We start from the raw sequence: 26,903 nt of genomic DNA, 5'->3' as shown, positions 1-26,903 counted from the left end.
AGTAATTTCCTCATAGACGTCTATGGGAGCAGAGGAGTCGCCCCCTGCTGGTCACTACACAGAATGCAGCTTTAACTCATGAAGCTCTGACTTCATGTTTTAAATCCTGGATTTATATACATATATATCATTTACTCCTTTAAACTGAGACAACAAACAATTTTACAAGCTACAAAAAACACTTTTTGTTTCTAAGAGCAGACGTTATGTAAAAAAGGTTTACCCACTGATCAATAACGTTTCTAATTCCTCCTCTTCAGCTGTGGTTTCTGGAGGTATCGTTGCCTTAGTTCCCCTTGAAGACTCTTCTCCACTTAACAAACAAAGCAACGGCTGAACAAGATGGCTCACACACACACACACACACACACACACACACACACACACGAGTGAAGCTGTAATAAGGGAATTGGCAACTGATAATCATTATAATCAGTTGGAGATATTCTTTTTTTAGAGAAAGGGTCAAAATTCTCTGATTCCAGCTAAATGTAAATATCTTGTTTTTTTTACAGCTCTTTGACTGAAGAACATTTGATGCAATCATCTCCATCTCACATTTTAAGTGATTTAACAAACCAAACAACTCACCGATTCATCGAGAAAACAACCGACAATGAAACAACGCTGTTGTCTCTGTGGAATATTTTTCATCCTTAAAGCAGCTAAAAGGGAGTATTTTCTGTGCTAATTGATCTTATTTCCTGTCGTCGTCAGTCCTTCAAAGAGGCAGAGACACAATGAGGAACAACGGGCCTCTCACAACCCTTCAGAGGACCTCCTATTGTCACCCCGGTGTCCCCTTTGAACCAACCGGCTTATTTCCATGTAGACCAGGGCGAGGTGGGTTTAAAGCCAGGAGCAGACCAGGGGTCGGAGCTCACAGCCTTCAGCAGTCCGTTTGTTAGAGTAACAACGAGCACACTAGGAGCCGCTCTGCTAGCTGGATCCTTGAGTCCTACCTTGAATCGCACTTTCTTCACCACCATCCTGGAGTCCAGGCCAGACGTCTCCAGAGCTCCTCCAGACTGCCGTCCGGCCCCGCTGTGCCGACTGAGCCCCCCTCTCCTCCTCATCCCCAGAACAGACCCGCCCACCCCGTCCTCCTCCTCCTCCTCAGTCCTAATGTGACCAGTGGTTAGCTGGCTTGAACTCCCCTCATCTGACCCTTTAAAGACCGCCCCCCCCCACCTCAGCATTCAACCATCTGTCGAGCCCAAGCGTCCTCAAACCAACTGGTTTCCTCCTTTAAGGGGTTAAAAAACAAACCTTGTTAACCTCCAACATCTAAAGAGTGAAGTAAAGCTTCATGAGTTAAAGTGTCATTCTGTGCAGTGACCAGCAGGGGGCGACTCCTCTGCTCCCATAGACGTCTATGAGGAAATGACTCTACTTCTGTGTAGTGACCAGCAGGGGGCGACTCCTCTGCTCCCATAGACGTCTATGAGGAAATGACTCTACTTCTGTGTAGTGACCAGCAGGGGGCGACTCCTCTGCTCCCATAGACGTCTATGAGGACATGACTCTACTTCTGTGTAGTGACCAGCAGGGGGCGACTCCTCTGCTCCCATAGACGTCTATGAGGAAATGAATCTACTTCAGTGTAGTGACCAGCAGGGGGCGACTCCTCTGCTCCCATAGACGTCTATGAGGAAATGACTCTACTTCTGTGTAGTGACCAGCAGGGGGCGACTCCTCTGCTCCCATAGACGTCTATGAGGAAATGACTCTACTTCTGTGTAGTGACCAGCAGGGGGCGACTCCTCTGCTCCCATAGACGTCTATGAGGACATGACTCTACTTCTGTGTAGTGACCAGCAGGGGGCGACTCCTCTGCTCCCATAGACGTCTATGAGGAAATGAATCTACTTCAGTGTAGTGACCAGCAGGGGGCGACTCCTCTGCTCCCATAGACGTCTATGAGGAAATGACTCTACTTCTGTGTAGTGACCAGCAGGGGGCGACTCCTCTGCTCCCATAGACGTCTATGAGGAAATGACTCTACTTCTGTGTAGTGACCAGCAGGGGGCGACTCCTCTGCTCCCATAGACGTCGATGAGGAAATGACTTTCTTGAGTTTATGGTCTCAATCTCTAGTTTCAAATCTTCATGTAGTGAATGATGGTCCATTTAGAGTCAAACAGGTCTTTGACAGACACCACATCTCCATGTCCTCAGTCCAAATATGGTCACTTCCTGTTCAATGGTTGTGAGGCTTTCCTCCATAATGAATTATTCCCAGGTGGGTAAATTCCTGCTGTGACGTAGTGATGAAGAACAACACAAGAAGCAAAGACAGACTTTTCAATAATACATTTTATTCCATTAAAGATTCTTTTTTTCTAATTGTACACTGGAATGTTAAGATTCCCCTTCAGTAATCTAGTTAAAAATGCTCAATCTAGTCATTTTCAACCCAACATCCACACAACCATTTGCTAAGTTGAATTTTAGGGAGTACAAATGAAGGAAAGGAAAGAAAAAAAACAAGAACATGAAAACAAACTGTATATCTTGAGTAATGTTGATGTACTTTGAGAATGTGAGTAAAGGATGGCGGGGGGGGGGTCCAAACATTGAGTCACCAAGCCTCTGATCCCAGATCTGTGTGTCTGGAGTTCCACCATCGCCCCGAAACACGTCGCTCTGATCTGAGATCTGACGACGCCTCAAAGTCTCAGAGTCCTTCTATCTGATCGCTGGAGGGAAACATCTAAACAAGGAGGAGTGGCTGCAACGGTGTTACGCTAAAAAGATCACTGTCAGATGAACCAGATTAGTGGGAAATTATACAGTAGAAAAAAATAAAAGGACGGACACACACACACACACACACACACACACACAACAAATCAAAGCTTTGACAGTTTAACGAGCGGCTGAATTACAGAAAAGAAAAAAAAAGTGAACCCGGTAATCAGTGAACCGTCATCATGTAGAAGGATGCTGAACTTAGACCCCCCCCCCCATTATGGCCCCTCCCCCCCAGCAGCAGTCACCCTCTTCTCAGTGTGTGTTTCCTGTTGAATTAACTCTATATATAGATGCTCCTCTCATACAAACATATAAACACACCAGCGCTGCTCTTCTGCCCCCCCCCCAGGAAGACGCTGGGCGTGGTCCTGTCGATGTACACAGTCTCTGAGATAGTTTACAGGGTGGGAATCTTTCTGTGGGACAGATTGAGTTTTTTTGTTTGTTGTTGGTGATTTATTTATTTTTGTGGTGGTTTTCTGGGATTTTTTTTTCAATTTCTTTTTTATTTATTTACAGGATTTCATATTTGTCGACAACGAAGGAGGTTTCTGAAGAGAATCTAACGGGGCCGTCGCCGTCCACGTACGTCGCTTTGGTAACCTGGGGGGGGAGGGAATGAACACCACGGTTATCAAAGCATATTTCTGCTGTATAGACATCAAAGTTCACCTCATTTAAAATGCGTTTTCTGGACAAGTGACATTCATTTAATGAACGGATCCTTTGATTGGCTTAGTCGTTGTGGGCGTGGCCTAAAACGCAGCACACAGAGTGACAGGACGGCCCTTTCACAATAAAACCCACCTGGATGTCGCAGTAGTTGCGCTTGGACACGAAGGACACGTTGATGGGGAAGAAGTCGTTGGGCTGCCCGGCGATGCTGAACTCCAGGCTGCCCGTCTTGTTGTTGGCGTCGATGACGGGGAGGCACCACTCCAAGAGGCTCCGCCTCCCGTCGTGTTTGTACTCTCCGTCCAGGTCTCCGATCAGAGGGGCCCCCACGCCGGAGCTGCACCACACATTTGAAAAGTTACATCCGGGCCATCAGATCATTTTCTCTACAAGGTCCCTGAACGCATCATGCGGGGGTGTGTTTATACTTCATTTATAATGATTCTGTTTGTGGACGCGGGGGGGGGGGGGGGGGAGACTCACGGCACGGGGATGCTGATGACCACGTCGTTGAGCTCCAGGCTGTCCTCCTGCAGCTCGTACTCGATGTTGACGTCACAGCCGGCGCCGCTCTCTGAAGGCCAGCAGTTTACTGAGGACGTCACAAACAAAACTGTAAACAACTGAATGACAACACCATCAAGCCTCAGAGAGGTTTACTGAGGCCACTTTAAAGTAAGAATGTTAGCCTTAGCAACCAGGCGGGGCCTTAGCAACCAGGCGGGGCAGCGCTTGTTGCCAAACAATATCTCATCTTAATCATTTGAATTGATGACTTAAAGAAGGAAGCACGAGTAGAAGATGGTGGGTCTTACTGGTTAGCGGTATGAGGGACTCGTCCGTGGTCTGTAGTCTCCACTTGAGGACGCCCACGTCGTTGTTGAGGGGGAAGGACTTCTCTGGGTTCTTCAGGCCGATCACGGAGTCGGCGGTGAACAGCTTCTTGTCCACGTTGGGATGCGTCTGAGAGGACGAGACACACGTCACTCACCCGCCGTTTCAAAAGGCGTCCGTCTCCAGAGGGCCCCGTGGGGGGGGGGGGGGACGTACCTGCAGTTGCAGCCCTTTGTTGTCGTTGTTGTTGACGATGAGGCGGATGCGTCCGTGCTTGTCGTCGGTGACCCGCAGCGTGATCATGCCGAGCACCTCCATGTTCTGGAGGCCGCCGTCACGGCCGCAGGTCAGCGAGATCTTCTCCTCCACGCGCAGATGTACGCTGGAGGCCAGACACACCACAGGCTTTAGCACGCCGAGACCCCCCCACACGACTGTGTGTGTGTGTGTGTACATACACAAAGATACCCTAATTCAACCTCTACAATCTCTAATTGTATAGTATTAGATTTATAGAATATTCTATCAAGGGTTAGAATTATATATCTTATGCTTTATATACATTTTCATAATTAAACCACCCTGCTCATGGTTCAGTTATTAACTTATAATTGCATGAATTCTTAATTAAAGATAATTCATATTATTACGGGTCTTTATTGTTTTTCTGTCCGTTTCATTAACGTTACGAGCAGAGACCATGTGACGTACCTCTCCACGTTGACCGGGGGGGGCAGAGCTTTAGAGACATCTGAGCTCCTCTTCCCCGTGTTGGACATGATGGTCTCTCCCTCGGACTTCAGCTTGTCCACGAAGTTGTCCACCTCTTTCCCTTTGGCGCCCAGTTTCAGAGCTTTACTGGGTCCACTGGGCCTGGACGAGAGAAAGGACAAAAAAGCGTCACCTTACTGAAACGGTGCCCCCCCCCCCCCCCGACGACCACCCCGGCGAGGCTCTGTGACGCGTACCGGACCGCGGCCGGCGTCATCTTGGGCTTCTCAGGCTCGATGATGGTGTCGCTGATGATGGAGCCCGAGGAGACGCTGGTCATGCCGGCGCTGCCGAAGCCTCCGAACGCCGGCACCTTCTTGCCGGAGCGCTCGGCGTCCCTGCGGGCCTGCTGCAGCTCCTTGGCCTTCCTCCTCATCTCCGCCTTGGCCTCCCTCTCCTGGGTCTGTGGCACCAGAGAGTTCACGGAGTTAGCTGCTGCACGCCGGAGGAGCGTTTGGAGGAAACACCTCTAGAAAGAGCTCACCTCTCTGACGGCGCGGAACACCTTCTCCTCGTGGGAGTCCATCTCTGTGAAGGTGCGGATCTGAGCCAGGTTGACGTTCTCTCTGTAGCCGAGCGCCACGATCTCGTCGAAGGCGAAGATCAGGTCGAAGCAGTGCTCCGATATCTCGCTCTCCTCCAGCACGCGGCAGTACTCTGGGATCTAATCAAACCAAGGCAGGGGACAACCTTCAGGAGGCTGAAGCCTCACGTGCCCTGATCACATGGTACTTTGACTGTGTCAAACATTAGTTATCTACATTCTAATGCCTCTATTCCTCACAAAATTACTAAGATTACTGGAAGACAAAACAAATAAAAAGGAAACTAAACCTGACAAATAGTGAGACAGTAGTTTATATGTCCATGTGAAATAAATGACTCAAATGGAATATCCTTGTTTTTACAGGTACATCATCCAAGTCCAGACCTTCCATGGATACACTCCAGAGACTAAACACCTCACGTCCACTCATGCGCTCCCCCCCCCTTACCACGCGGGAGAAGAGTCTGAGCGTCTCCAGGTCCTCCAGGATGTTGCTGTTCTTGGTGGTGATGAGGACCATGTAGAGCTTCTCCAGCGGCTGGTACACGTAGCGAACGCTGTCCGTCTCCACAAAGGTGTGCTGCTTGCCCGTGTTCATCAGCTTGGGGAAGGCGGCCAGGAGGCCCTCGATGCGCGTCCGCGTCATTTCCACAAACTGCCGCGATACGATGGCCTTGCCGGCCTTGGTGCACACCGCCGCTGCCAACAGCACCTGCAGGAGGAGACCATTCCACGGTTCAAGGTGCTGCTTCCATTAGACACCTTGCTTCAAACATGCATCCCTTGTATCGAGCATTTTAATGCAAGGAACACTGCTGAAGGAACTTAATGCACTAAATCACTGACAGTTCCCCTTTCTACTCAACTGTCTCTTTTTAGGGAGTGCAAGTCTTAAACAAATGCACATTTAATGCCGTCTGAGGGCAAACTGTGACGGCAGGTTAAACCGCTGTGGATCCGGTTGGACGTGCTTCAGCCTCCGGGTGACCCGGCGGAAGAGGACCGATGCACTGCGCTTCATAACCGGACGTTGTTTTAAAGCAACTGCAACACGGACAACACGTGTGCGGATGTGACAGCGATTCAGGAGACACGATTACGTCGAGAAAACACAACCATAAAAATGTAAAACGGCAAAAAAAAGGGTCCGTTGGGTTTGGAGAGACGCGTTCATCCCACTGGAGACCACGGCGGTGTGGACAGGAAGGACACGTTCACATTTCAACAGGCTGCACATCGTGTGATCGGTTTGCTCCCGCTGTGAGGACACTGTTTATGTCCCCAGGTCGTCAATGAGGGACTCGAGCGTCGCTCCACGTTGACAATGGCTGAAGTTAAAAATGAAACGTCGACTGCGATGGAACCTGAACTTAATGTTAATGTTGACAGCCCCGAATAAACGCTTAACACCCGGCCAACTTCCATTACAAACACAAGTGTTTATTTGCGTGGGCGTTCGTTGAAAGAACGGTGTCGGTTCTGTCCCCGGCTGGAGACAATATGACAGCAGGTAACGTTAGCTCGGACTCGGCTAGTGACAGAAGCTAACGCTAGCCAGCCAAGCTAGTTAACGTCAGCGACGTCCGCAGCCTCGGTGCCGCCTACTCAGCGGGTCTTTGGACCCCGCACGAGGACACCTGGGTTCGTTCACCTGGTTTAAGTAACTCGGTTTAATGTCAGCGATGTCAGCTCAGTGAAAAGCTGCCTTCGTTAGTTCGCTCTTGGGACAACCGAGCTAGCCCTTAGCTCGCCAGGTTAGCCAGTGTTATGAGAAGTGTCTAGGCCCGATAAAAAGCCACGGAAACACCTTCTGGTTCATCCTGTCGTCGCTCACCATTTTCGGTCTCTCTCTCTCTACGGTGCGACGATCTTCCGCCTCTCGTGTTTTACCAACTCTCGGGGCTTTTTCCTCTCACTCCCGAACGCCGAGGTGCGAATTCTCCGCCGACTTCCAAGTTGTGTGATTGTTAGCTAGCTAGCTAGCGTCGATATGGCAGCAGCGGAGCAGAGCCACGTCTCCACCGGAAGAGCCGCTGGGACCGCCCACCGGAGACCGGTGACGTAGCCTCGACCGCGCGGGTCCTGTTGCGTAAACACAGGTCCTCGCGCTGCTCCCACTGACGGCGGTTCCTCCGGTCGGTTCCTCCGGGTCGGTCCCCTGGTTCTGTTCATGCAATTTCAATTTTCAGTCGTTTAATTTTTACAGATATTGTTTTCATACTTTTTCGGATGCATTTCGTTCTTCAAAGGGACGTTTACCACTTATACAAAACAAGTATTAGATAAAGAATCTTAACACAAGTTTTTCTTTTTTTCAGGGTAAGAAAACGACAAAAAGGGCCCTCAATTCCCATTAAAAACCCACCACATCTAGCTACACCTTGTCAAAAAAAGTTGAAAAAAGCCGTTTTTTTCCCTAGCTGACGACGTGTCTTTTAACAGATGGTCATGTTCTGGTGGGATGCAGTATCCTCCTGCTTTGTAACTGCCCACCATGGTGTTCTGGTGTCGTAACAAACGGGCTCTGAAGGACGCTCGTAGCCACAGTGACCCTTTTGGCAGCTGGGCATAATAAAAAGGTGTTGTAGGGTCGAGCTCTCGTAGGTATAAACACTTTATTTAACCTTTATGGGTGTTTGTTAGGATGGAGTCATTCACTATGTTTGGTTCCTTTTCCATTAGTGTGGCTCCTTTGAATGGTGTAGTGTGGTGTTTTCTTGTGATTTGATGTTGCAATAAAATGAGACAATAGAGTAAAAATAATAGGTTATTTAAGATAAAAATGTAAAGGTACATGTGTGATAAGACGCACATGTATTGAGATGAAGTACATGAACATGTCTGGCTCAGTGAAGGACTCAGACTCATGGAGTCAGGAACATTTATGCCAAAGTATGTTGAACTTCAGTAAATTGACATGGCAGGTGGTGCAAAACATTAGACTAAAAGACATTGGACAATGAGACAAATACACACAGTGCAGGAAATATGACCATCAGATACAATGAGTATCATAATGACACCAACTGATAACCGTGAAGAAGCTGTTTCTGTGATGGACGGTAACCTGCCAGGGAGAGGGCTAAAAAAAGGCTCCATTTCATCTTCATCTCTTTCAGTGTATGTTCATATAATCTCCAATTCATATTTGTTCTTCATAGCTTTATGAAGACATACTAAACATATCTTAGTTTCACTTTATATCTTAGTAATGGATTTCCGTGTGAACTTTAATAAACACTTATTGATCACCAAGTTTTCAGTGTTGCAGTAAGTTTCTTTGGTCATCACGTTACTATTTCAAAGTGTGCGATATGTAGAGTATAAGATTGTCTCAGAGACACAAGCTTTTAAAGTAATTCCATTATTATTTCAATTAAGTACTTTATTAATGAGATCAAACATTTAAGGATATTAGATGCAACGCAGCAAACACCTTTTAGTGGCACCGCCATAGACACTAATCTCAAATATTAAAGAATAAAACTTTTATTGAAAATGCAGAAAAATATCAAATTCTATTCATTAGTCTCGGTGACCCTGAATATCTGATTTTAAAAACAATTTTCCTACAATTCCTTAGTGACATTTTCCTTGCCAATCGTACAACACATTTCCTCCTCGTCACGTTTTACAGTTTCATTCATTGGTTTAGTTGAAAACGCGCCTTCCTTTACCCCCCCTGGGTCCAGTTGTGGCAGGATATGTTCGCGGTGTCCCTTTGATCGGCGCGGGGGCTCCTGACTTACTGCGATAGCTGCGAGGAGGCTGATGTGGGCGGAACAAGGAAGTGACCTCCGGCCGGTCTGGTGACGTCACGGGTTCATTCATAGAGGAGCGCGTGAGAGCAGCCACCGGACTACTTTCAAGGATTTCCGGTTTACTTTTTAATGGTATCTGGGTCGAAGTCAATTCGTGTGACACCGGAGCAGTGATCCGGATCAACGACATGTCGGGGGAACAGAGTTGTGCGGTATGTTGATTTAAACACGTTTCCCACCACTTCGCAAGAAGCACCTTCAGTGCATCGCTGTGGGCGGCGGAGCAACACTTCCGCATTGCCCGTTATTTGGAGCGCAGTGATTGGTCCACCCGTGCGTCTCGTTCAGAACTCTGCTCCCTATTGGACAAATGAACAAGCTGAACGGCGGTCGAGCATTTACACATACAAGCGCTAGAAAAAGCTCAAATTAACGGGTCTACTTTCGAAATACGACGTTCTGAACTTTGTCCAACACTTATACTAAACATGCCCCGTGTCCCTGTCAGTTCTTTAGCTCTTAAACTTTACAGCACTATGTATATGGCATCTGTAGCCTAGTAGATTGTTTCTGAACGAGTTGAAGGTATCCTCACGTTCGGCTTAGCAAAGACGCAGAAACGTCCCATGTGAACTTTTATTGTCCAAATCCAGCTGTACGAATAGACAGCGTCGCTTGTTCCCGCCTCCTCACGTTCTGGAGGTTTTTGGTTGGTGGGTTAGTCTGTGCAGGCCCCGCCCCCTTACGAGACTAACGGCAGGTTCAACTCTAATGAGAACCGAATTAAACGGAGGTAGAATGTGACTGAAATAAAGACTGGACCCGTTCTCTTTGTACAAGCTACACATCCTCTAAAGGCTTAAACCTGGAGATAATTTACGTTAATTGAGACAGTTCTCGGGCTCAGCAACTTCACTCTCGCGAGATCTAAAGTTCTAGCTAACGCATTGTTATGTTAAGTAAATATAGATTTTACCTGGTTCAATTGCAAGCAACAGAAAATGACTACAATCACCTATTGTGCTTTCATCAGTTTTTGTGTCACACTTTAACACTTCCAATGACCACGCACATTCAATGCGTTTCACACAAACTCGCCCCATAAGTTACAAGCAAAAGCTCTGCATAGAAGACACACGCAAGATTGAATTTATTTAAAAAGTGACTTCTTAAAAGGCATCTGTAAAAAGTACTTAATGCAGGAATATATATATCAATCTAAATAAACAAATACATTGGCTTGTGTACTAATATAAGCTGTATTGATTGAAAAATATGATGAATCACGTTTACTAAATTTAGTGAACACAAAGCTTGTCACTCTAAAACTGGTAATAATTAACCAAACTTAAATAACATCTACAACAGGGAACTATAAACATAAACTCACATTTGTACTTGTTGTTTCCAGCAGCAGCAGGTGGAAGGTTCACACCTGAGCTCAATCTCTCATATAGAGGCTCCTTGGGGCTAAGCCCCTCCCACTTCGTGCTCTGACTCACCTGATTCACACTTTCATTATGGAGGAATCTCCTAATTCAGTTTTTTAATTAGGTAATATATTAATTGGTTTTAAATAAAACTTTTTTTTTTATTTGTTGTTTGGTTGAAAAATAATTCTGATGAATTAAATGTTTCAGAAAAAGTCTTGACTTGATTAATCATGAAGCTGGTCTAAACTTATTCATGAGTTTTAATTGTAAAATGACTCACAAAACAAGAATTAACTTCTGGTGTTAAACAAAAAGTGCTGCAAAAACTACACAATACCTCATCTGAGATGTAGAAGTGGAGAAATATAACTCAAGTAAATATATTTACAGCAAGTATATATTTATGATATGTAACTACTATAAATAAATAATGATGTGATAGTTATTCATTGTAAAAGGTTTTATTTAATTGGCGTTCACATAAATTCAAGCCAGAAACCTTATTTCATATTTTATATTGGATTTCCTTCTTTTGTGGTACGTTTATATCGTTAAAACTCTTTTTCCTTCTTGTTTAAAGATACACATTTAATTTCATTGTGCACACAGTTGAAGGGAAAGAAAAGGCCTTTGACCACACCTCAAACCTCAAACCCCCTCCCTGGGGTCTGTAACGGACTCCGTGAAGCAGCAGACTTATCTGCTGCCACCAGAGGGGTCTTAGGGTGGAGCTCCTGAAGGAGGAGGAGGAGGCTCCTGTGACAAAGACCCGTGTTGGGTATCTGGGGGCTGAATGAGCGCCGTGTGGTCACTGCACACACAGACACACACGGGCAGGCAGGATGACGGACAGCAGACTAGACAAACTCTCCTCTCTCCTCCGGCAGGACGCCAGCGGCGAGGCGCGGCGGGTCGTCCGGGTCGGAACGCGCAAGAGCCAGGTAGGGAGCGCCGTGATGTCATAGCTCCACCAGCGGGAGGGCCTTACATTCCTATATATCTATATATGTGGTGCATTACCTGATCTTACTTACTTCTAGTTCTTATCCTGTAAAACCTTGTTTAATCCTGAGAGTGTGTGTCTATGTATATAATGTATATATATTGATTAGGATTGATTTGATCATGTGCTGCGATATCACGGCGTCCTCTCGTCCTCAGCTGGCTCGCATCCAGACGGACAGCGTGGTGGCGAAGCTGAAGGAGCTCTACCCCCACCTCACCCTGGAGATAGGTGGGTCATTGTTGTTGAGGCAAAGTCTGCTCGACACCGATGGTCACCGTGACGACCACAACGCCGCGCAACCACTACGCGCGTTACATACAGGCCGCAAATGACTAAATAATGAATCCACACGGCTTCCTGCTGAGAGGAAACATTGTGATTCCACAGTAACAAATGGGTGAAAATGTCCACACCGAGTCTAGTATTTAATGTTGATAAATGTACAATTGATCCAGCTGTCACATTCATCCCAACGGGGTCGAATACACCTTGACCTTTGACCCTCTTGCTCATATAAGGACTGTGGGTCAGAATACGTCTAATCGCAACATGTGACAGGAAGCCGTGGAACATCCTGGTACTTTCTAACGGCCTGGTCGTGTTCTGGGTGTCGGCCTGATGATAGAGTGGGTGTGGCCAAACTGTCACTTGATTGACATCTGCACCTATTAGGGGCGGGACAGGTTACACCTTACAGCTACAGTTAAAGTCTTACAGCCATCAAACCACCGGCAGAACAACAGAGTATAAAAATAAATGAAATGTTTTGTCAGGAACTGAACAAACGTTTCCACCTTTCTGGCTTTCAGTTGCCATGACAACGATCGGAGACAACATCCTGGACAGAGCTTTGTCAAAGGTGAGTCTTCAGCAATCAGGAGCTGACAGTGAGATTGGGCTGCTTGTGTGGAACCAACGTGTCGCTTTCTGGTCGACTGCAGATTGGAGAGAAGAGTTTGTTCACCAAAGAGCTGGAGAACGCTCTGCAGAAGAACGAGTGAGTGGATCCGTCCTCCTGCTGGACCGCACACAAATACAAGTTATTGTGAAAGAAATCGGCCAATCAGATTGTGTTCAGCCTGGAGACGATAAAGATGTAATACTCACGTGTAAAACAAGTGACCAGGCCTGTGGGGACATCTTTGTCCCCTGAAGACATCAGAGTCCCTTTTAAAGCGAGACATCAGAGGCAGACTCTTCAGAGGCCTCCTCTCTGTTCCTCACATGGAACCTTTATGTGTGTGTGTGTGTGTGTGTGCTCCCACAGGGTCGACCTGGTGGTCCACTCGCTGAAGGACCTCCCCACCACGCTGCCGTCCGGCTTCACCATCGGGGCCGTGCTCAAGTAGGATCTGGCTCTCTGTTGAGGTGGGATCCAGCAGGAGATGAGATGAAGTGTAGCGTTAACATGTAACGTTGTGTTTAGGAGAGAAAACCCCCACGATGCAGTCGTTCTACACCCCAAACATGTGGGGAGAACCCTGGAGACTCTTCCGGAGAGCAGGTAGGCTCCGCCCACTCGTGTTGTGAGTCCTCCACCCGTACGGAAAGTATCGATGACGTCGTCCCCCCTTTGATGTTTGTGCAGTGTGATCGGCACCAGCTCGCTGCGCCGCGCCGCCCAGCTGAAGAAGAGGTTTCCTCAGCTGCTCTTCAAAGACATCGTATCCACGTCCGTCTTTTTAAACATCAGAAATAATGTCTCAATGAGCTCATGTCTATTGGAACGAAAGCTACATTAGAAGTTCTTAGGAGGAGAACGTGTTTGTTTTCCCTGAGCTGCCGTCTCCAGCGAGGGAACCTGAACACGCGACTGAAGAAGCTGGACGAGAAGGACGACTACGCCGCCATCGTCCTGGCCGCCGCCGGCCTCAGGAGGATGGGCTGGGACAACCGGATCGGTCAGGTGAGAGGTCACGAAAGGTCACAGGAGGTCACGGCCCGCGAAGTCTGTCTTCTAAACATCAAGCTGCTTGTTTCCGCTCCAACAGATCCTCAGGCCTGAAGACTGCATGTACGCCGTGGGCCAGGTGGGACACGCACACACACACACACACGCACACGCACACGCACACACAATGCTCACGTACCGATGTGTGTCAGGGGGCTCTGGCGGTGGAGGTTCGGGCCAGAGACGCCGACATCCTGGAGATGGTGTCGGTCCTTCACGACCCGGAGACCGTGCTGCGCTGCATCGCTGAGAGGGCGTTCCTCAGACAGCTGGTACGCACACACACACACACACACACTCTGTGTGACCACGTACATCCTGTAACGTAGTGATCTTTCCCAGGAGGGCGGGTGCAGCGTTCCGGTGGCCGTACACACTGAAGTGAAGAACTCGCAGGTAGCTGCAACACACACACACACACACAAACTTAACCATTTGATAAGCCCCGCCCCCTTACTTATGGCGGTGCCTGTCAAGCTGTCGGTCAGGAGGGGCTGACCTAGTGTTGGTTGTTGCAGCTCTACCTGACGGGGGCCGTGTTCAGCCTGGACGGGTCGGACAGTCTGAAGGACACGATGCAGACGAGCGTCGCTGCTGACGACAAGGTGACACTTTGGGTCAATAATGCAAATAGTGTCATATTATCATTAAAATGTGTCGTTGTTTTATAGTAAATTGACATGGATTTGTATTTATTTGTTTTTAATAGGATCAGGTGTGTGTTCACCTCATATTAACAGTGTGTGTGTGTGTGTGTGTGTGTGTGTGTGTGCACACAGAGCTCGGACGCGGTGGACGAGCGGGTCCAGCGGGTCGGCGTCACGGCCTCCGGGCTCCCGGGCGGCGCCCAGGACGGCGCCGAGCGGCTGGGCCTGGACCTGGCCAACCTCCTGCTGAGCAAAGGAGCCAAGGAGATCCTCACGGTGGCCCGGCAGCTCAACGACGCCAGATAATCCGGGGGGGGGGGGCAAAGCAGTCGGACTCCTCAGAACCTCTCAGAAACGTCTCCACGTGGAGAAGAACCTCACTGATATCAAACATGACGAGACCTTCCACTACAGCTATAAACTTATACTATGAAGTCATCAGGATGTCCTTTTCTCTTTTCATGTCCCTCAGAGGCAATTGTTACGTTAAATAACTAAAGTTAGACGACATGATGAAATTCTTTTAAGTTATATTTACCAGTATAATAAACGGGGTGACCGCCTTTTAAAGGCCTCGCGTAGCTGCGATATATAAATATATCGGTTTATTCAGTCCAAGTGCCCGCTTCAAAGCCACTGATTTAAGCTCTCAGAGCAGACCAGGCGCCTGCGTCGGGGTTAAAGGTCACGTTCACTAACTGACCGGTGGACAATGAACTAGTTCTGAGAGGTCAGAGGAGTCTGGGTCATTGAAGCCCTGATGCAGTACTTTCTGTTTGATCCAAACTCCGTGTAGTAACATCACTTCCTTTAACTCTCAGTCTTAACTATGAATTTGTTTCATTTAGAGCGTCCATATCTTTAAAATCACATGATTAAATGACCTTTTTCTCAGGTTGTAGTTCCTTTTATGCTTTTGAGATATGGGTGATGACTTATGAGACGCTCTCATAATTAGAAAATACACAAGTCATAATAAGTTCATCCAGTTATTTGAAATCATTTACTTTATTTGAAATTATAAAGCGCCGCTACAATGTTTTACTCATGACGTCAATGAGTTGTCTTCTTTTTTCATGTTTTTCTGCCTTACAAAAAATCCTCTTCATTCTGCGCCGCCATATTGTACTACTTTTATTTTATAGGTCTTTATTGTACATCATGTTTAATTTAAACCTCCTCAGACAATGTGAGGAAGCGTCGGTCATATTTGATTTTCAGTTTTAATGTCAGTTATGAATTAACATTGTACTCAAAGTGCCTTTGTTTTGCCTCATATTTGTCAAATTAAAACTATTGATGTCAGAAGCGTTAATAAAGCTCTGTGTGCCAATCCCATGTTTTGTTATGAATTATATATCTATGCATGTTGCTCATACATCTTAAACTTCATTTCTGATGTGAAAAAAGAAACGGAAGAAGTTTATCCATCTTAACGGCAAAGATGACCTTAGATCACCTTAAACACCTCCTACCGTGGGGAGAAATGACATTTTTGAATACAGTCTTTTCCAAATAAGCTCACTATGCGTCACCATAGTTGAAATAAAGTTAGAGCCTAAAATATGATGCAACAAACTACTTTATTGTTCAACTAAATGACCTCATAACGAAACGGTTCAAGATCCAGCAACGTTGCACCAAGTCGACGTCTTCACCTCATCCCCTCACCCAGTCGAACTGCAGCCTCCCGTACTGAGTCTTACCACAAGCATTCAGAGTGAAGAAGTTCTGTTGGGCGTTCAGAGGGATCACCTGGTGGAACCGAAGCAGCGGAGGCTCGGGGGCGTCTGTCATCCGAATGTTCTGCACCACCCTCTGGTAGGCTGCTGCCTCGGCAGGTAAGATCAGCGGGATGACCGTGGCGAGCTGTCTGCCATCGGAAGGCTTGACGGGAAGCTCTCTGGTGGAAGGTGGAAAGCAGAGGCCTGGGAGAGGATTGTGCAGGTTCCTCCTCAGATCAAACTTAAGTCCCCGAGAATTAGACTGAACGGTGGAGGGCGAAGAAGCAAGAAGACGCACAGTGATGGTGGAGTGTTTTCGAAGGCCTGCCGAGTTCTTGTTAACAGCTTTATACTTCTTGTAGAGCTCCATGACCTTTCGATCAAGGGGTACTTTTTCAAGGATGTTGTATTGTGCAGAGGAGAAGATCGGTGAGAAGTCAGACTGTACAAGGTCCGGTTGAGGACCTGCTGGGTTTGTAGGGAGAGCCTTTAGATCACGTGGCCCAAGGTCCGGTTGGGGATGAGGAACCTCTGGGGCTGTAGGACTAGCTTGCAGATCACATGGCCCAAAGTGCAGTTGGGAATGAGGATCCTCTAGGGTTGTAGGTTTTAGATGACGTGGCCCAAGGTCCGGTTGGGGACGAGGATCCTTTGGGGCTTTAGAGGGAGCCTTCAGATGACTTGGTCCAAGGTGCAGTGGGGAATGAGGATCCTCTGATGTTGAAGGGCGAGCTTTCAGATGACGTGGTCCAGGTTCCGAGTGGGGCTGAGGATCCTCTGCGGTTGTGGTGCCAGCTATCAGATGACGTAGCCCAAGGTCCGCTTGGGGTTGAGGGTGAACTAGCGTTGGAGATTGAAGCTTCAGAGGACGAGGGGTCACTTTGGGTAGTATATATGAGGCTATCCTGGGTTCTGTGAGTATGGAAAGGTACATGTAAGACACAGATTATAACGAGTGGGCATTTAAAAACACAAGAATAAGAAGCATTATCGAATTTCTTTCCAAAACATCCAATATTCCCCTTTTTGCCAGGTTTGCTAGTTCAAGTGTCCCAGATTGAATTGCAAACATTTTAGTGTCTCTGATCACCAGGGTCCCTCCAGAAAAGCTCTCATTCTACTGCAGCAGGTCAGCCCTTCTCAGTTCTGGTTCTCCCTGGCTTCCCTTCCCTCCAGTGGGTCCAGAAAAACTGTCCTCAAACCCTTCCAACAATTTTTTCCCCACATGTATACATTGAATGAATATGAAGATTGAGCTATGTAGTCTTGGTGACAGAGACCTTGCTTTGAAAGAACCTCCTTCATAGAGAGCACAGGAGAATTCTCTGGAGGCTCTGAGTTCATTGAAGTCACTGAGGAAGAGAAACGTTTCAAAATGAGAAACACATCATAAAGTGTGCAGAAGATATTCATCTGTGATGGTGGTGGTATTATTACTCGTACCGTGGTTGGTTATGAAAGTGGATGTTCTCTGTTCACTGGGATGTTGGAGTGGATGTGTGATCTGTTCATGAAGCTTCAGTTTTTCTTCATGCTTTCTTAGTTGTTTATTGGAAGTTTTTACGGGAAGCTCTTTTATGGAAAGCTTGAAACAGAAAGCTTGGAGAGGATTGTGCAGGTTCTTCTGCTGATCAGACTTCAGCGCACCAGAATTAGCCTGAGCGATGGAGGACGTAGAAGCAAGAAGATGCTCAGTTATTGTAGACAGTTTTCCGAGGCCTAGTGAGTTCTTGGTGCCAGCTTTATATTCCTTGTAGAGCTGCAGGATTTTCTGATCAAAGGGTACATGTGTTTGGTTTCCAATAATGTTATGTTGGGCGGAAGAAAGGAGGAACCTCTTATCTCTGATTGGTGAGAACTCAGAAGGTCCAAGGTACGGTTGTGGTTGAGGATCTTCTGGGTTTTGAGGGGGAGTCTTCAGATGATGTGGCCCAAAGTCCAATTTTGGTTGAGGATCCTCAGGGGTTGGAGGGGAAGGCTTCCAATGATGTGGCCTAAGGTCTGGTTGGGGTTGGGGTTCCTCGGGGGGTGGCGGGAGAGGCTTCGGATGATGTGGCCCCAGGGCTGGTTGGGGTTGAGGATCCACAGAGGATGGAGGGGGAGGCTTCGGATGATGTGGCCCAAGGTCTGGTTGGGGTTGAGGATCCACAGAGGATGGAGGGGGAGGCTTCGGATGATGTGGCCCAAGGTCGGGTTGGGGTCGAGAGTGTATTGGGGTCGAAGAAGGTAGCTTCAGTGGAAGAGAAGTCAAGATTTTGGGCTCTACGGGTGGTTTGTATGAGTCTATCCTGGATTCTGTGCTCATGAAAAGGTGAATATAAGAAAGAATATATCATTTAAAGAGTGCTTGAAACATTATCTAATTTTGCTTCTATTTGTCAAAGACAAAATAAAAACAATTCAGGTTGTCCAGAAAACGTCTTCATACATTGAATGAATCTTAGGAGTGAGCTAGTTTTTGTGATGCTAACCCTGCTTTGAAAGGACCTCATCTACAGACAGCACAGGACATTCCTCTGGAGGCCCCAAATTTGCCAAAGTCACTGAGGAAGAAAAAACGTTACAAAATGAGAATTATAAATGTTCATAAAGCGAGCAGAAGATATCCATCTCTAATGTTGGTGGTCTCGTTTACTCATGTCCAGTTTGTTGGTTGTCAAACTGTCTGTTGTCTGTTCACGGAGATGTGGAGGTGTGATGTGTTCATGAAGCTTCCGTTCTTTTTCATGCTCTCTGAGTTGTTTATCTTCGTTTTGATGGCAGGAGGTGGCTCTAGAAAAGGATGTATTGAAGGAGAACATGAATTTACAGCTGTTGTGGGGACCCGTAAAACTGAATCATTACTGACCAGTTTTAAAGGAGACGCATTACTCACATGTACATCACTGTCCCTCGTGTCTCGTTGCTGACTTCTCGCCTCCGAGGCTCCACGTTTGTTTGTCCGTCATCAATTGTTTTCTGCAGGTTGCGCAGAGTCATCTTGGTTTGGTCAAAGTAGGACTCCTCGGGGAGGACTCTTCTGTCCTTTACCTGCACCTCGGCTTCCTCATCTTCGCTCTCTGTCTCCCACCCAGTCACGTACCATGTCCTTTCTTCATCTTCCGCCACCTCATATCTGTAGGAGAAAGCCTCTCTGGTCAGATCCTCCCGGTCTTTCCCTGTGTCTTCGTCCTCCATGAAAAGACAAGGGAAGTAGTCCTCCCAGCCGCCCATCTGAGGAAGAAGCTTCTCCTTCTTCCACCAGTTGCGGATCACAGAGTTTGGGATGTAGCCATCTGGAGCTATGGGCCATCTCTCTGCCTTCACATCAACGGTGGTCTTGGACATGGTGAGATATTTATATATTATGTGTATGTATATTATATAAATATGTTCATCAGTTCAGGTCCAGACTCCTTCCCCCAACGCCTCGCTGAAACATCAAAGAGTGAACAATGACTTTTATATTTTGGGTGAAATGCTTCTGCCGTCTTGTTGAGAGTAAAATGAAAACCTGCTTTTATGTCTGTGCAGTAAATATGAAGATCTAATAATGCTAAGCTAATGGGCTGCCGGCTCCTGCGTGTTCACTAATCTCCATCACAGCCTGTAACAAGTGGATGTGGAAACGTCCCCTCATTTGTTTGTGGACTGATGTTTTGAAGCCTGGAGTTCAACGATTTTGTTTCTCCATCAAGTTCATAGAAAACAAATCAATGTCACTTTGATTGCTTTGAAAATAATATTTAGTTGCATATTGAGTGGAGAAGCTCTCCTCGACATAAATATATATAAAAAACACCAACTTTACATCAAGCGATCAGAAAGAAATTAAAAACCAATCACTCCCACACTTGTGTTCCAGCACCCTTTGAGTAGAAAAAACATTTATTCATTGCTGTTGTTTAAAATGCAGTCACTCACCTGGAGGAGCTTCCTCTTCCTGCTGGAAGCGTTTCCTCTCTGGAGAGGCCACCTCACAGACGCTGATCCATCTGCATTTTGAATTTAAACATTTGAATCATAACAGCTGACCTGCTGAACAGAACTGAGAACAGGGTCACTGGTCTGAAGGAAGCGGCATGTTTGCTCCCTGAAAGGAAAGCGGTCAAATAAAAGCTGATAATATTTGTAAAGTGGATTCGATCCGTCGAGTTCTGCAGCCTGAAGGAATTTCTTGTGGTCTTTATTGCATTCAATGTTTGTGTGTATTGTTGGTAGTATCTCCTCACGGGGTGAGTGAGTAATGTTCTTCATGCTGCACACATTTCAATCCCACATGTAACTCGAGAGGGGAGAGAGTAAAAAAAAAGAGGCTGAGTAAAAAAAAAGGGTTTTAATGGATTTAAACTACACGGATCAAGAGAAACAGGGTTTCATGTTACTCACCGCTGTGGAGAAATGGACAAATTAAAAGCATCATTTTAAAGCTTTTAATTCGTTCAGAACAATAACAAAAGGTGCACTAAAACCTGTTTTTCTTTTTACCTCAATGCTTCACAGACAAAGATACAGTCAAACAACATGAAAATAAACATGAAAGCCACAGACGCACTTCCTCTTAAATAAAGAATCAACAACAATAGATTTTAAATTAACAGCTGAACGTGTTTGTGCGTTCAGACAATAAATAAAGATGACGGGAAACAACACGGACTGAAACACTTTAAATTCATTTGATAAAACAGTGATGCCGCTGGGGCTTTTATTTTGAAAGGGAATAATGGGATTAACAATATAGCCATTTCCCTTTTTGAATAAAAAAAAGTACTTTGTACACATTGCGCTGTTGTACTTTAACAGCCCAGGTGCACGGATGACATCATTAGGTAATCACTTGGCTCGTAGAAAGCCATGTGATTACCTCATGGAGGACGGAAGCAGGACGAAGCTTCCTCCTGCAGGAACATTATGATGTAAATCTCACAAAGAACAATTAAAAACCTGAAAAAGAGATGAAGTCAGAACGGTCTGGCTTCAGAAAACACACAAACCTATAGCTAAAACACTCCAACGCGTTACCCAGAATTCACCACTACGCTTCTTCTTTTCATCCTTCTGCCGCCATGATGAGTCGGCTAATCAGGAGATTTCACTTCTTATGTCCAACAGTCGCTCGATCCACAAAACACACAAACTGAAGCGCACCTGAGATACCGAGCAGAGAACCTTACATGCGGTTAATGTTTTCAATGAAAAGATTAGAGAGATAAATAAAAATACAGCTGGAAGACTTAAATATTGTAAATATAATGATGTACAGCTACTGTGAACCCAGTGAATGACATGAAGGAGTCCAAAAGCTTCCGTCTGATTGTGTTTGTGCTGTTTTTATGTTTGTGCTCATTCACGTCGATGTGCTTCTGAAATAGATAGACATGATGAAGACTAACAACATCCTTATGTTAGCATGTTAACATTATGCCTAACAACATCCTTATGTTAGCATGGTAACATTATGCGTAACAACATGCTAATGTTAGCATGTTAACATAATGCCTAACAACATCCTTATGTTAGCATGTTAACATTATGCCTAACAACATCCTTATGTTAGCATGGTAACATCATGCATAACAACACGCTAATGTTAGCATGTTAACATTATGCCTAACAACATCCTTAAGTTAGCATGGAATCATGCGTAACCACATGCTAATGTTAGCATGGTAACATTACGCGTAACAACATGCTATTGTTAGCATGGTAACATTACACATAATGACATGCTAATGTTAGCATGGTAACATTATGCGTAACGACAAGCTAATGTTAGCATGGAAAAATTATGCGTAATGACATAATAATGTTTAAACATTTAATTCAAATTCAACAAGATTCACTGAGAAACATCACACTTATTTATCTGTGATTCAGCTGCATATAATCCTGAACTGTTTTATTAACTTCTGTTTGTCAACCACTGACAAATAAAGTTCAATCAAATAATACCTCAACAAAAATTAACATTAACTATAAATAAATTCAAGCAAAATAAGGGTTTGATGTAAGAAACTAACAGAAGTAAGCTTTTGTAAAAATGTGTTACAATAAAGCACTTAGTTTATGAAAAATGAATTTAACTGAACTGTCCCGCAGCTTTATTATTAAATCCATTTAATTCAGTTGAGAAGTGACTTTAGAAAACCATGATATAAATTATTATCATCATCTTCTAATAAGATGAATTTGTGTGGAAATCAGGATGTTCTTTTAGAATGTATTTGTTTCTGTAAAGGGATTTTGTAGAAGTTTACGAATATATGTTGATGGAAACATGACGCTCTCTCCTGAACTCACGTCTCCCTCCTCCCTCAAAGAAAGACCCCCGTGCTTTGAGATTTGAGAGAGAACGTCCACTAGGACCTTGAGGCCTTCTCTGACCCTCACTGCCCACCAGCCTGAAGAGACGTAGACGGAAGATCCAGGGTTCTTTGGGGGGGGGGGGGGGGGGGGGGGGCTGGTCCCTTCAGCCAGCGAGGGGGGGCACATCGGATGTCATTCTTGCAGGAGCGTCTCCCTCCAGTCGAAGGAGTGGTTCGGTCCGTGTGTGAGGGGCAGGATGGGGGGGTCCACCAGCTGCCACACCCCCGTGTCTGCCTGCTCTTCGCAGGAGCAGAAGCCCAGGTATGGGATCTGAGGAGCAGGAGTGGGTTTAGGTTGGGAGAGGAAGTGTGTCAGGAGGAACTACTTAAAGGGCCCCTTAAAGCGCCACGATCTCTATTCAACATTATAATATTCTCTATTCCTTAATTATAATATTGCATATTACTCTTTGACAGACCTTTCGGACTACTTGGATGAAGTCCTTGACGCTCTGAGGGCCGCGGCCCTGCAGCTGGCGCGTGCACGCCTCTAAGGAGGAGGCGTGGGCCACAATCAGCACATTGTTTCCTGAGGAGGAGAGGAGGAGAGGAGGAGTGGTGGAGAGGTGGAGAAGAGGAGGAGAGAAGGAGAGAAGGAGAGGTGAAGCAGAGGACAGCGGGAAAAGAATATCGTAGAAAACACCAGTACAGTATGTTGTTCATCAACAAAGCGCTCACCTGTGTTCCTGCTGTCAGACAGGATGTCTCGGGTCACCTGGTGGCTCCGCCTCAGGTAGCTCTCGTACGACTCGGACGCCAAGAGCGAGCTGACCGGGACCAGAGGCCTGAGAGGAGGACAGGACCACAGAGGAGGAAGAACATGAACAATGTAGTGTTGCCTTGTTCTAACCACCTGTACGAGGTGTTGCCTTGTTTTAACCACCTGTACGAGGTGTTGCCTTGTTCTAACCACCTGTAAGAGGTGTTGCCTTGTTTTAACCACCTGTACGAGGTGTTGCCTCGTTCTAACCACCTGTAAGAGGTGTTGCCTTGTTTTAACCACCTGTACGAGGTGTTGCCTCGTTCTAACCACCTGTAAGAGGTGTTGCCTTGTTTTAACCACCTGTACGAGGTGTTGACTTGTTCAACCACCTGTACGAGGTGTTGACTTGTTCAACCACCTGTACGAGGTGTTGCCTTGTTCAACCACCTGTACGAGGTGTTGCCTTGTTTTAACCACCTGTACGAGGTGTTGACTTGTTCAACCACCTGTACGAGGTGTTGCCTTGTTCTAACCACCTGTACGAGGTGTTGCCTTGTTCTAACCACCTGTACGAGGTGTTGCCTTGTTTTAATCATCTGTACGAGTTGTTGCCTTGTTTTAATCACCTGTAAGTTGCGTCTACGCTGAAGTGCGCCGCTGCCAGGTCGGCGGGCGGTATCCACGCGGGCAGCGAGCTCCCAGAAACCCACTTGGTCCACTCAAAGAGCCCCGGCTCCACTCGCACCCTCAGCTTGCCCTCCTGCCGCAGGCCTGTTTCAAATGAGGCAAATCAGCGGAGTAAAAGTGCCCCATGAATCTGGTGGTGTCACCCGGAGAGAGTCTCCACCTTTCAGGATGTTCTGCGCGGTCTGAACGCAGCGCAGAGACGGAGAGCAGTACACCAGGTCGATGGCCGCGTTGCTCTCCAGCAGCGCCTCGCCTGGAGGAAACACACAGATCAAACACACCTCGACTCTTTGGTCATGTATAGGGGGAGTGGGGGGAGAGGGGGGAGAGGGGGGGGGGGGGCATACCGACTAGCCGAGCCTGCGTGGAACCAAACACGGTGATGGGGGCGTCCATGTCATAGTCCCTCTGCCCCCCCCACAGCGGAAGACAGGGCGGCATGTTCAGGTTGGAGCGGACGTAGCGACCTGCGGAGCCACAGGAGGCCGTGAGGGGTTTGTTTTAACCTGGGGGAGGCGGGGGGGGAGGGGGTGGGGTTCTTACCTTTGCTGTCGGAGCAGAGGGAGAGCCAGTGTTTGCCGAAGACCACGTCCATCCTTTCACCGTGCCGGCACACGAAAAGAGTCCGTTTGGGTTGGCGGGACAGACCTGCGCCGATCCTTAGGACCTGCTGCAGGAGGAGAGGCAGCGCCTCATCATCTATGCTTTATGGGACACTTATAGGACACTTATAGGACACTTATAGGACACTTAGTCACTTAGGTAGAAGAGGAGAAGAAGGATGAAAAACAGCTGGTATAACCAGCCCGCGTAAATACCTGCATCGGATGACAGATGACACTCAGGGTGGGTGTGTCTCCCGACCTGTCGGAGAGTCGGCCGTCCAGCAGCCCCTCAAACACCCCCCTGTCCTTGCCAGCCTTGTCCCTGGGCATTTGGCTGAAGAAGGAATGGGAGCTGAGGACGAGCAAGGACAAGACAATTAGTTTAAACACTGTCGCAAAGATAGAGAACCCCCTCCAAAAAAAACAGTCTCAGACCCGTGAAAAACCCAAGCGTCAGACTCGTCTGCGAGGCCCACGTAGTTCTCTGGCAGCAGGCCGGACAGCCCCGAGGCCAGCGAGGTCCCGTGGACCCATCCCTCGCTGGTGCCACCCTGGTCCACCGGGGACACGAAGACGAAGTCGCCGGGAGACAGTTCCAACTCGTCCTCGTTCTGCGGTGCGTAGGGGTACATGGCCCGCAGGGTCTACGGGACGACCAACGAGCCAGGAGCTTTAGGCTATTTGTATATAAATATATATCAATATATATATACTACATATCAAATATCTACATATCTCTAATTAATATTTTAAACACTTTAAAATGTATTTTACGTCGTGGTTGGCAAAGCGGATGTCCCGGGAGAAGAGGACCGCCAGCCAATCACAACCCAGCTTGACCTCGATGCCCTTGGCCAGTTTCTCCAGAGACGGCAGGCTATTGGTGGGGAAGTTGTAGGCCAGAGTCACGTGGAGCTGCTTCCTGTGAGGCTCCACGTGGACCTCTGGAGACCAGAGAGACGGGACATAAGACACATTACATGGTGACTGATAGAAGGGGGCATTGTGGGTAAATGCCTCTTCATGCCGCTGGTTCCTACCCGCCTTCCTGGACGCCTCCGTGGCAAAGTCGGCTGCAAAAAGCTTGAGGACGTCAGCTGCCTGCTTCTCCACGAAGAGGCCGATGAAGTTAGCGGAGGTGTAGAGATCCAGAGGAAGAGGAGATGGGAAGCGACCTCGCCACTGCTGGACGGAGGCCTGGAGGGCCTCACACAGGGCCTCCACCTGGGGGTCCGCACACTGAGAGGGGGATGGGGGTAGAGGTAGTAAAGGAAGAGAAGGAAGAAGAGAAGGAAGAGAAGGAAGAAGAGAAGGAAGAGAAGGAAGAAGAGAAGGAAGAGAAGGAAGAGATGGAGAAGTCATTCCTGAAGTAAAAGTTGTTGGCATTAATAACACGTTTCCTACTCAGACGACCTTTAACCCTGTCCCTCCCTGGGGGGGCTCACCATGAAGAACTGGCACAGGGTGATGTGGGGGAAGATGTTGTGGGCTTTGTTCTTGCCACACGTGATCCGGCTCTGCTGCCAGAAGTGAGAGAGCTGGTTCTGAAGAGGTCCGCTGGGCCGCAGGTAGAGCACGAACTCTCTGGGCAGAGGGTCGTCCAGGAAGGGGTCGTCCACGTGGGAGAAGAGCCTGCACCCCCCAAGTGTACACATATCCACACACACACACATATATATGTATGTACGCATATACTTATACATATGTGTATAGTTCATTGAGGCTCTGTAATAATCCTGTTTACAGTGTCCTCCAGCAGGGGGCAGTACGCCTCACAAGAAGTACCTCAACTCACCAGTCACACGCTGCCTGCACGCTGCGACCTCCTGTGGAGACCAGAGCCTTCAGTCTGCAACAGAGAAGCAGGTAGTCATCAGCAAGAGAGACAAACAGGTTGATATCAACCACCAGAACTACTGGGACAACCAGCGACAGAAGCACATGATGTGTTCAGGGACCATCTTTTCTGTTCCGCTGCTGTGTTTTTGTGTTGATTGTTTGAATAAAGATCTGAGTTTACACGGTTTGTTTGCATTCAGTCAGGAGAGCAGTCTCAGAGAGTCTCTGAGATGTGAGGAAGGGTCCTCCTGGAGGCTCTCATCACAAACACGCAATCAAATGATCTAGTTACCCCCGGAGATAAGAAGAGCTTCTCCTTCTTGCTCCTGTTCGATAACCACAGCAGGCTCTGAACCACAATCTGTCAGCGCCGATGTGTTTGGGGTGTTTAATTGCATATTTAAAAACCTTTTCAACACCACACTTGTTGGATTAAACATATTATTTTTCTGACGGCCCTTGAATGCATCATCTGACAACCGTTCAGAATTTTACAATTTTTTTTACATATATATTTTATATATATTTTACATCTCTCATTTAAAATTTCTCCACAAACTAATCACTGGCCCAAAACGGATTCTGTAAAAAACATTCAACCGTGAGCTCCTCGGTGAAACTA

General features: G+C 47.1%; 5 protein-coding genes across 6 annotated transcripts in view; 1 reads left to right on the top strand and 4 right to left on the bottom strand.

The window, feature by feature from the left end:
- Positions 1-2,298: 2,298 nt before the first annotated feature.
- Positions 2,299-7,632, bottom strand: arcn1b (archain 1b). The gene is made up of 10 exons (XM_037456008.2): positions 7,416-7,632; positions 6,030-6,293; positions 5,519-5,698; positions 5,232-5,437; positions 4,975-5,136; positions 4,480-4,645; positions 4,245-4,392; positions 3,913-4,021; positions 3,562-3,766; positions 2,299-3,357 (listed from the first exon to the last, which is right to left on the bottom strand). The coding sequence occupies exons 1-10, from the start codon at positions 7,416-7,418 to the stop codon at positions 3,268-3,270; spliced, it is 1,533 nt and encodes a 510-aa protein (XP_037311905.1). The 5' UTR covers positions 7,419-7,632; the 3' UTR covers positions 2,299-3,267.
- A 691-nt stretch (positions 7,633-8,323) lies between these two features.
- Positions 8,324-15,871, top strand: LOC119198668 (porphobilinogen deaminase-like). Its single transcript, XM_037456135.2, has 14 exons — positions 8,324-9,554; positions 11,663-11,716; positions 11,937-12,009; positions 12,591-12,640; positions 12,723-12,778; positions 13,049-13,126; positions 13,208-13,285; positions 13,370-13,445; positions 13,574-13,687; positions 13,773-13,811; positions 13,885-14,004; positions 14,075-14,128; positions 14,251-14,337; positions 14,512-15,871. The coding sequence occupies exons 1-14, from the start codon at positions 9,531-9,533 to the stop codon at positions 14,683-14,685; spliced, it is 1,077 nt and encodes a 358-aa protein (XP_037312032.2). The 5' UTR covers positions 8,324-9,530; the 3' UTR covers positions 14,686-15,871.
- A 66-nt stretch (positions 15,872-15,937) lies between these two features.
- LOC134126969 (proteoglycan 4-like) lies at positions 15,938-18,495 on the bottom strand. 2 transcript variants are annotated; one of them, XM_062560990.1, is made up of 3 exons: positions 17,547-18,495; positions 17,384-17,455; positions 15,938-17,015 (listed from the first exon to the last, which is right to left on the bottom strand). In XM_062560990.1, exons 1-3 carry the CDS (start codon positions 18,406-18,408, stop codon positions 16,039-16,041), a joined length of 1,911 nt encoding a protein of 636 aa, XP_062416974.1. In that variant the 5' UTR covers positions 18,409-18,495; the 3' UTR covers positions 15,938-16,038. The 2 variants fall into 2 exon arrangements, with proteins under 2 accessions (XP_062416974.1, XP_062416975.1); XM_062560991.1 differs by having other exon boundaries at positions 15,938-17,455.
- A 74-nt stretch (positions 18,496-18,569) lies between these two features.
- LOC119198740 (uncharacterized) lies at positions 18,570-19,503 on the bottom strand. Its single transcript, XM_062561624.1, has 3 exons — positions 18,979-19,503; positions 18,739-18,875; positions 18,570-18,646 (listed from the first exon to the last, which is right to left on the bottom strand). Exons 1-3 carry the CDS (start codon positions 19,428-19,430, stop codon positions 18,570-18,572), a joined length of 666 nt encoding a protein of 221 aa, XP_062417608.1. The 5' UTR covers positions 19,431-19,503.
- Positions 19,504-22,524: 3,021 nt separating this feature from the next.
- The window catches only part of ubash3bb (ubiquitin associated and SH3 domain containing Bb), a 14,619-nt gene continuing 10,240 nt past the window's right edge, over positions 22,525-26,903 (bottom strand). The window contains exons 2-14 of the mRNA XM_037456371.2: positions 26,238-26,291; positions 25,888-26,074; positions 25,483-25,681; positions 25,217-25,386; positions 24,833-25,086; positions 24,656-24,743; positions 24,381-24,507; positions 24,185-24,304; positions 23,998-24,090; positions 23,777-23,921; positions 23,126-23,232; positions 22,867-22,976; positions 22,525-22,718 (exon numbers count right to left, since the gene is read on the bottom strand). Of these exons, the coding sequence (XP_037312268.2) occupies positions 22,581-22,718; positions 22,867-22,976; positions 23,126-23,232; positions 23,777-23,921; positions 23,998-24,090; positions 24,185-24,304; positions 24,381-24,507; positions 24,656-24,743; positions 24,833-25,086; positions 25,217-25,386; positions 25,483-25,681; positions 25,888-26,074; positions 26,238-26,291 (1,792 nt within the window). The 3' untranslated portion in view covers positions 22,525-22,580. The remainder of the gene's footprint in view (positions 22,719-22,866; positions 22,977-23,125; positions 23,233-23,776; positions 23,922-23,997; positions 24,091-24,184; positions 24,305-24,380; positions 24,508-24,655; positions 24,744-24,832; positions 25,087-25,216; positions 25,387-25,482; positions 25,682-25,887; positions 26,075-26,237; positions 26,292-26,903) is intronic.

The sequence above is a fragment of the Pungitius pungitius genome, chromosome 3 (genome assembly GCF_949316345.1).
Source record: "Pungitius pungitius chromosome 3, fPunPun2.1, whole genome shotgun sequence".
In the NCBI taxonomy this organism is placed as follows: Eukaryota; Metazoa; Chordata; class Actinopteri; order Perciformes; family Gasterosteidae; genus Pungitius; species Pungitius pungitius.
This window is presented reverse-complemented; position numbering and strand designations above follow the sequence as displayed.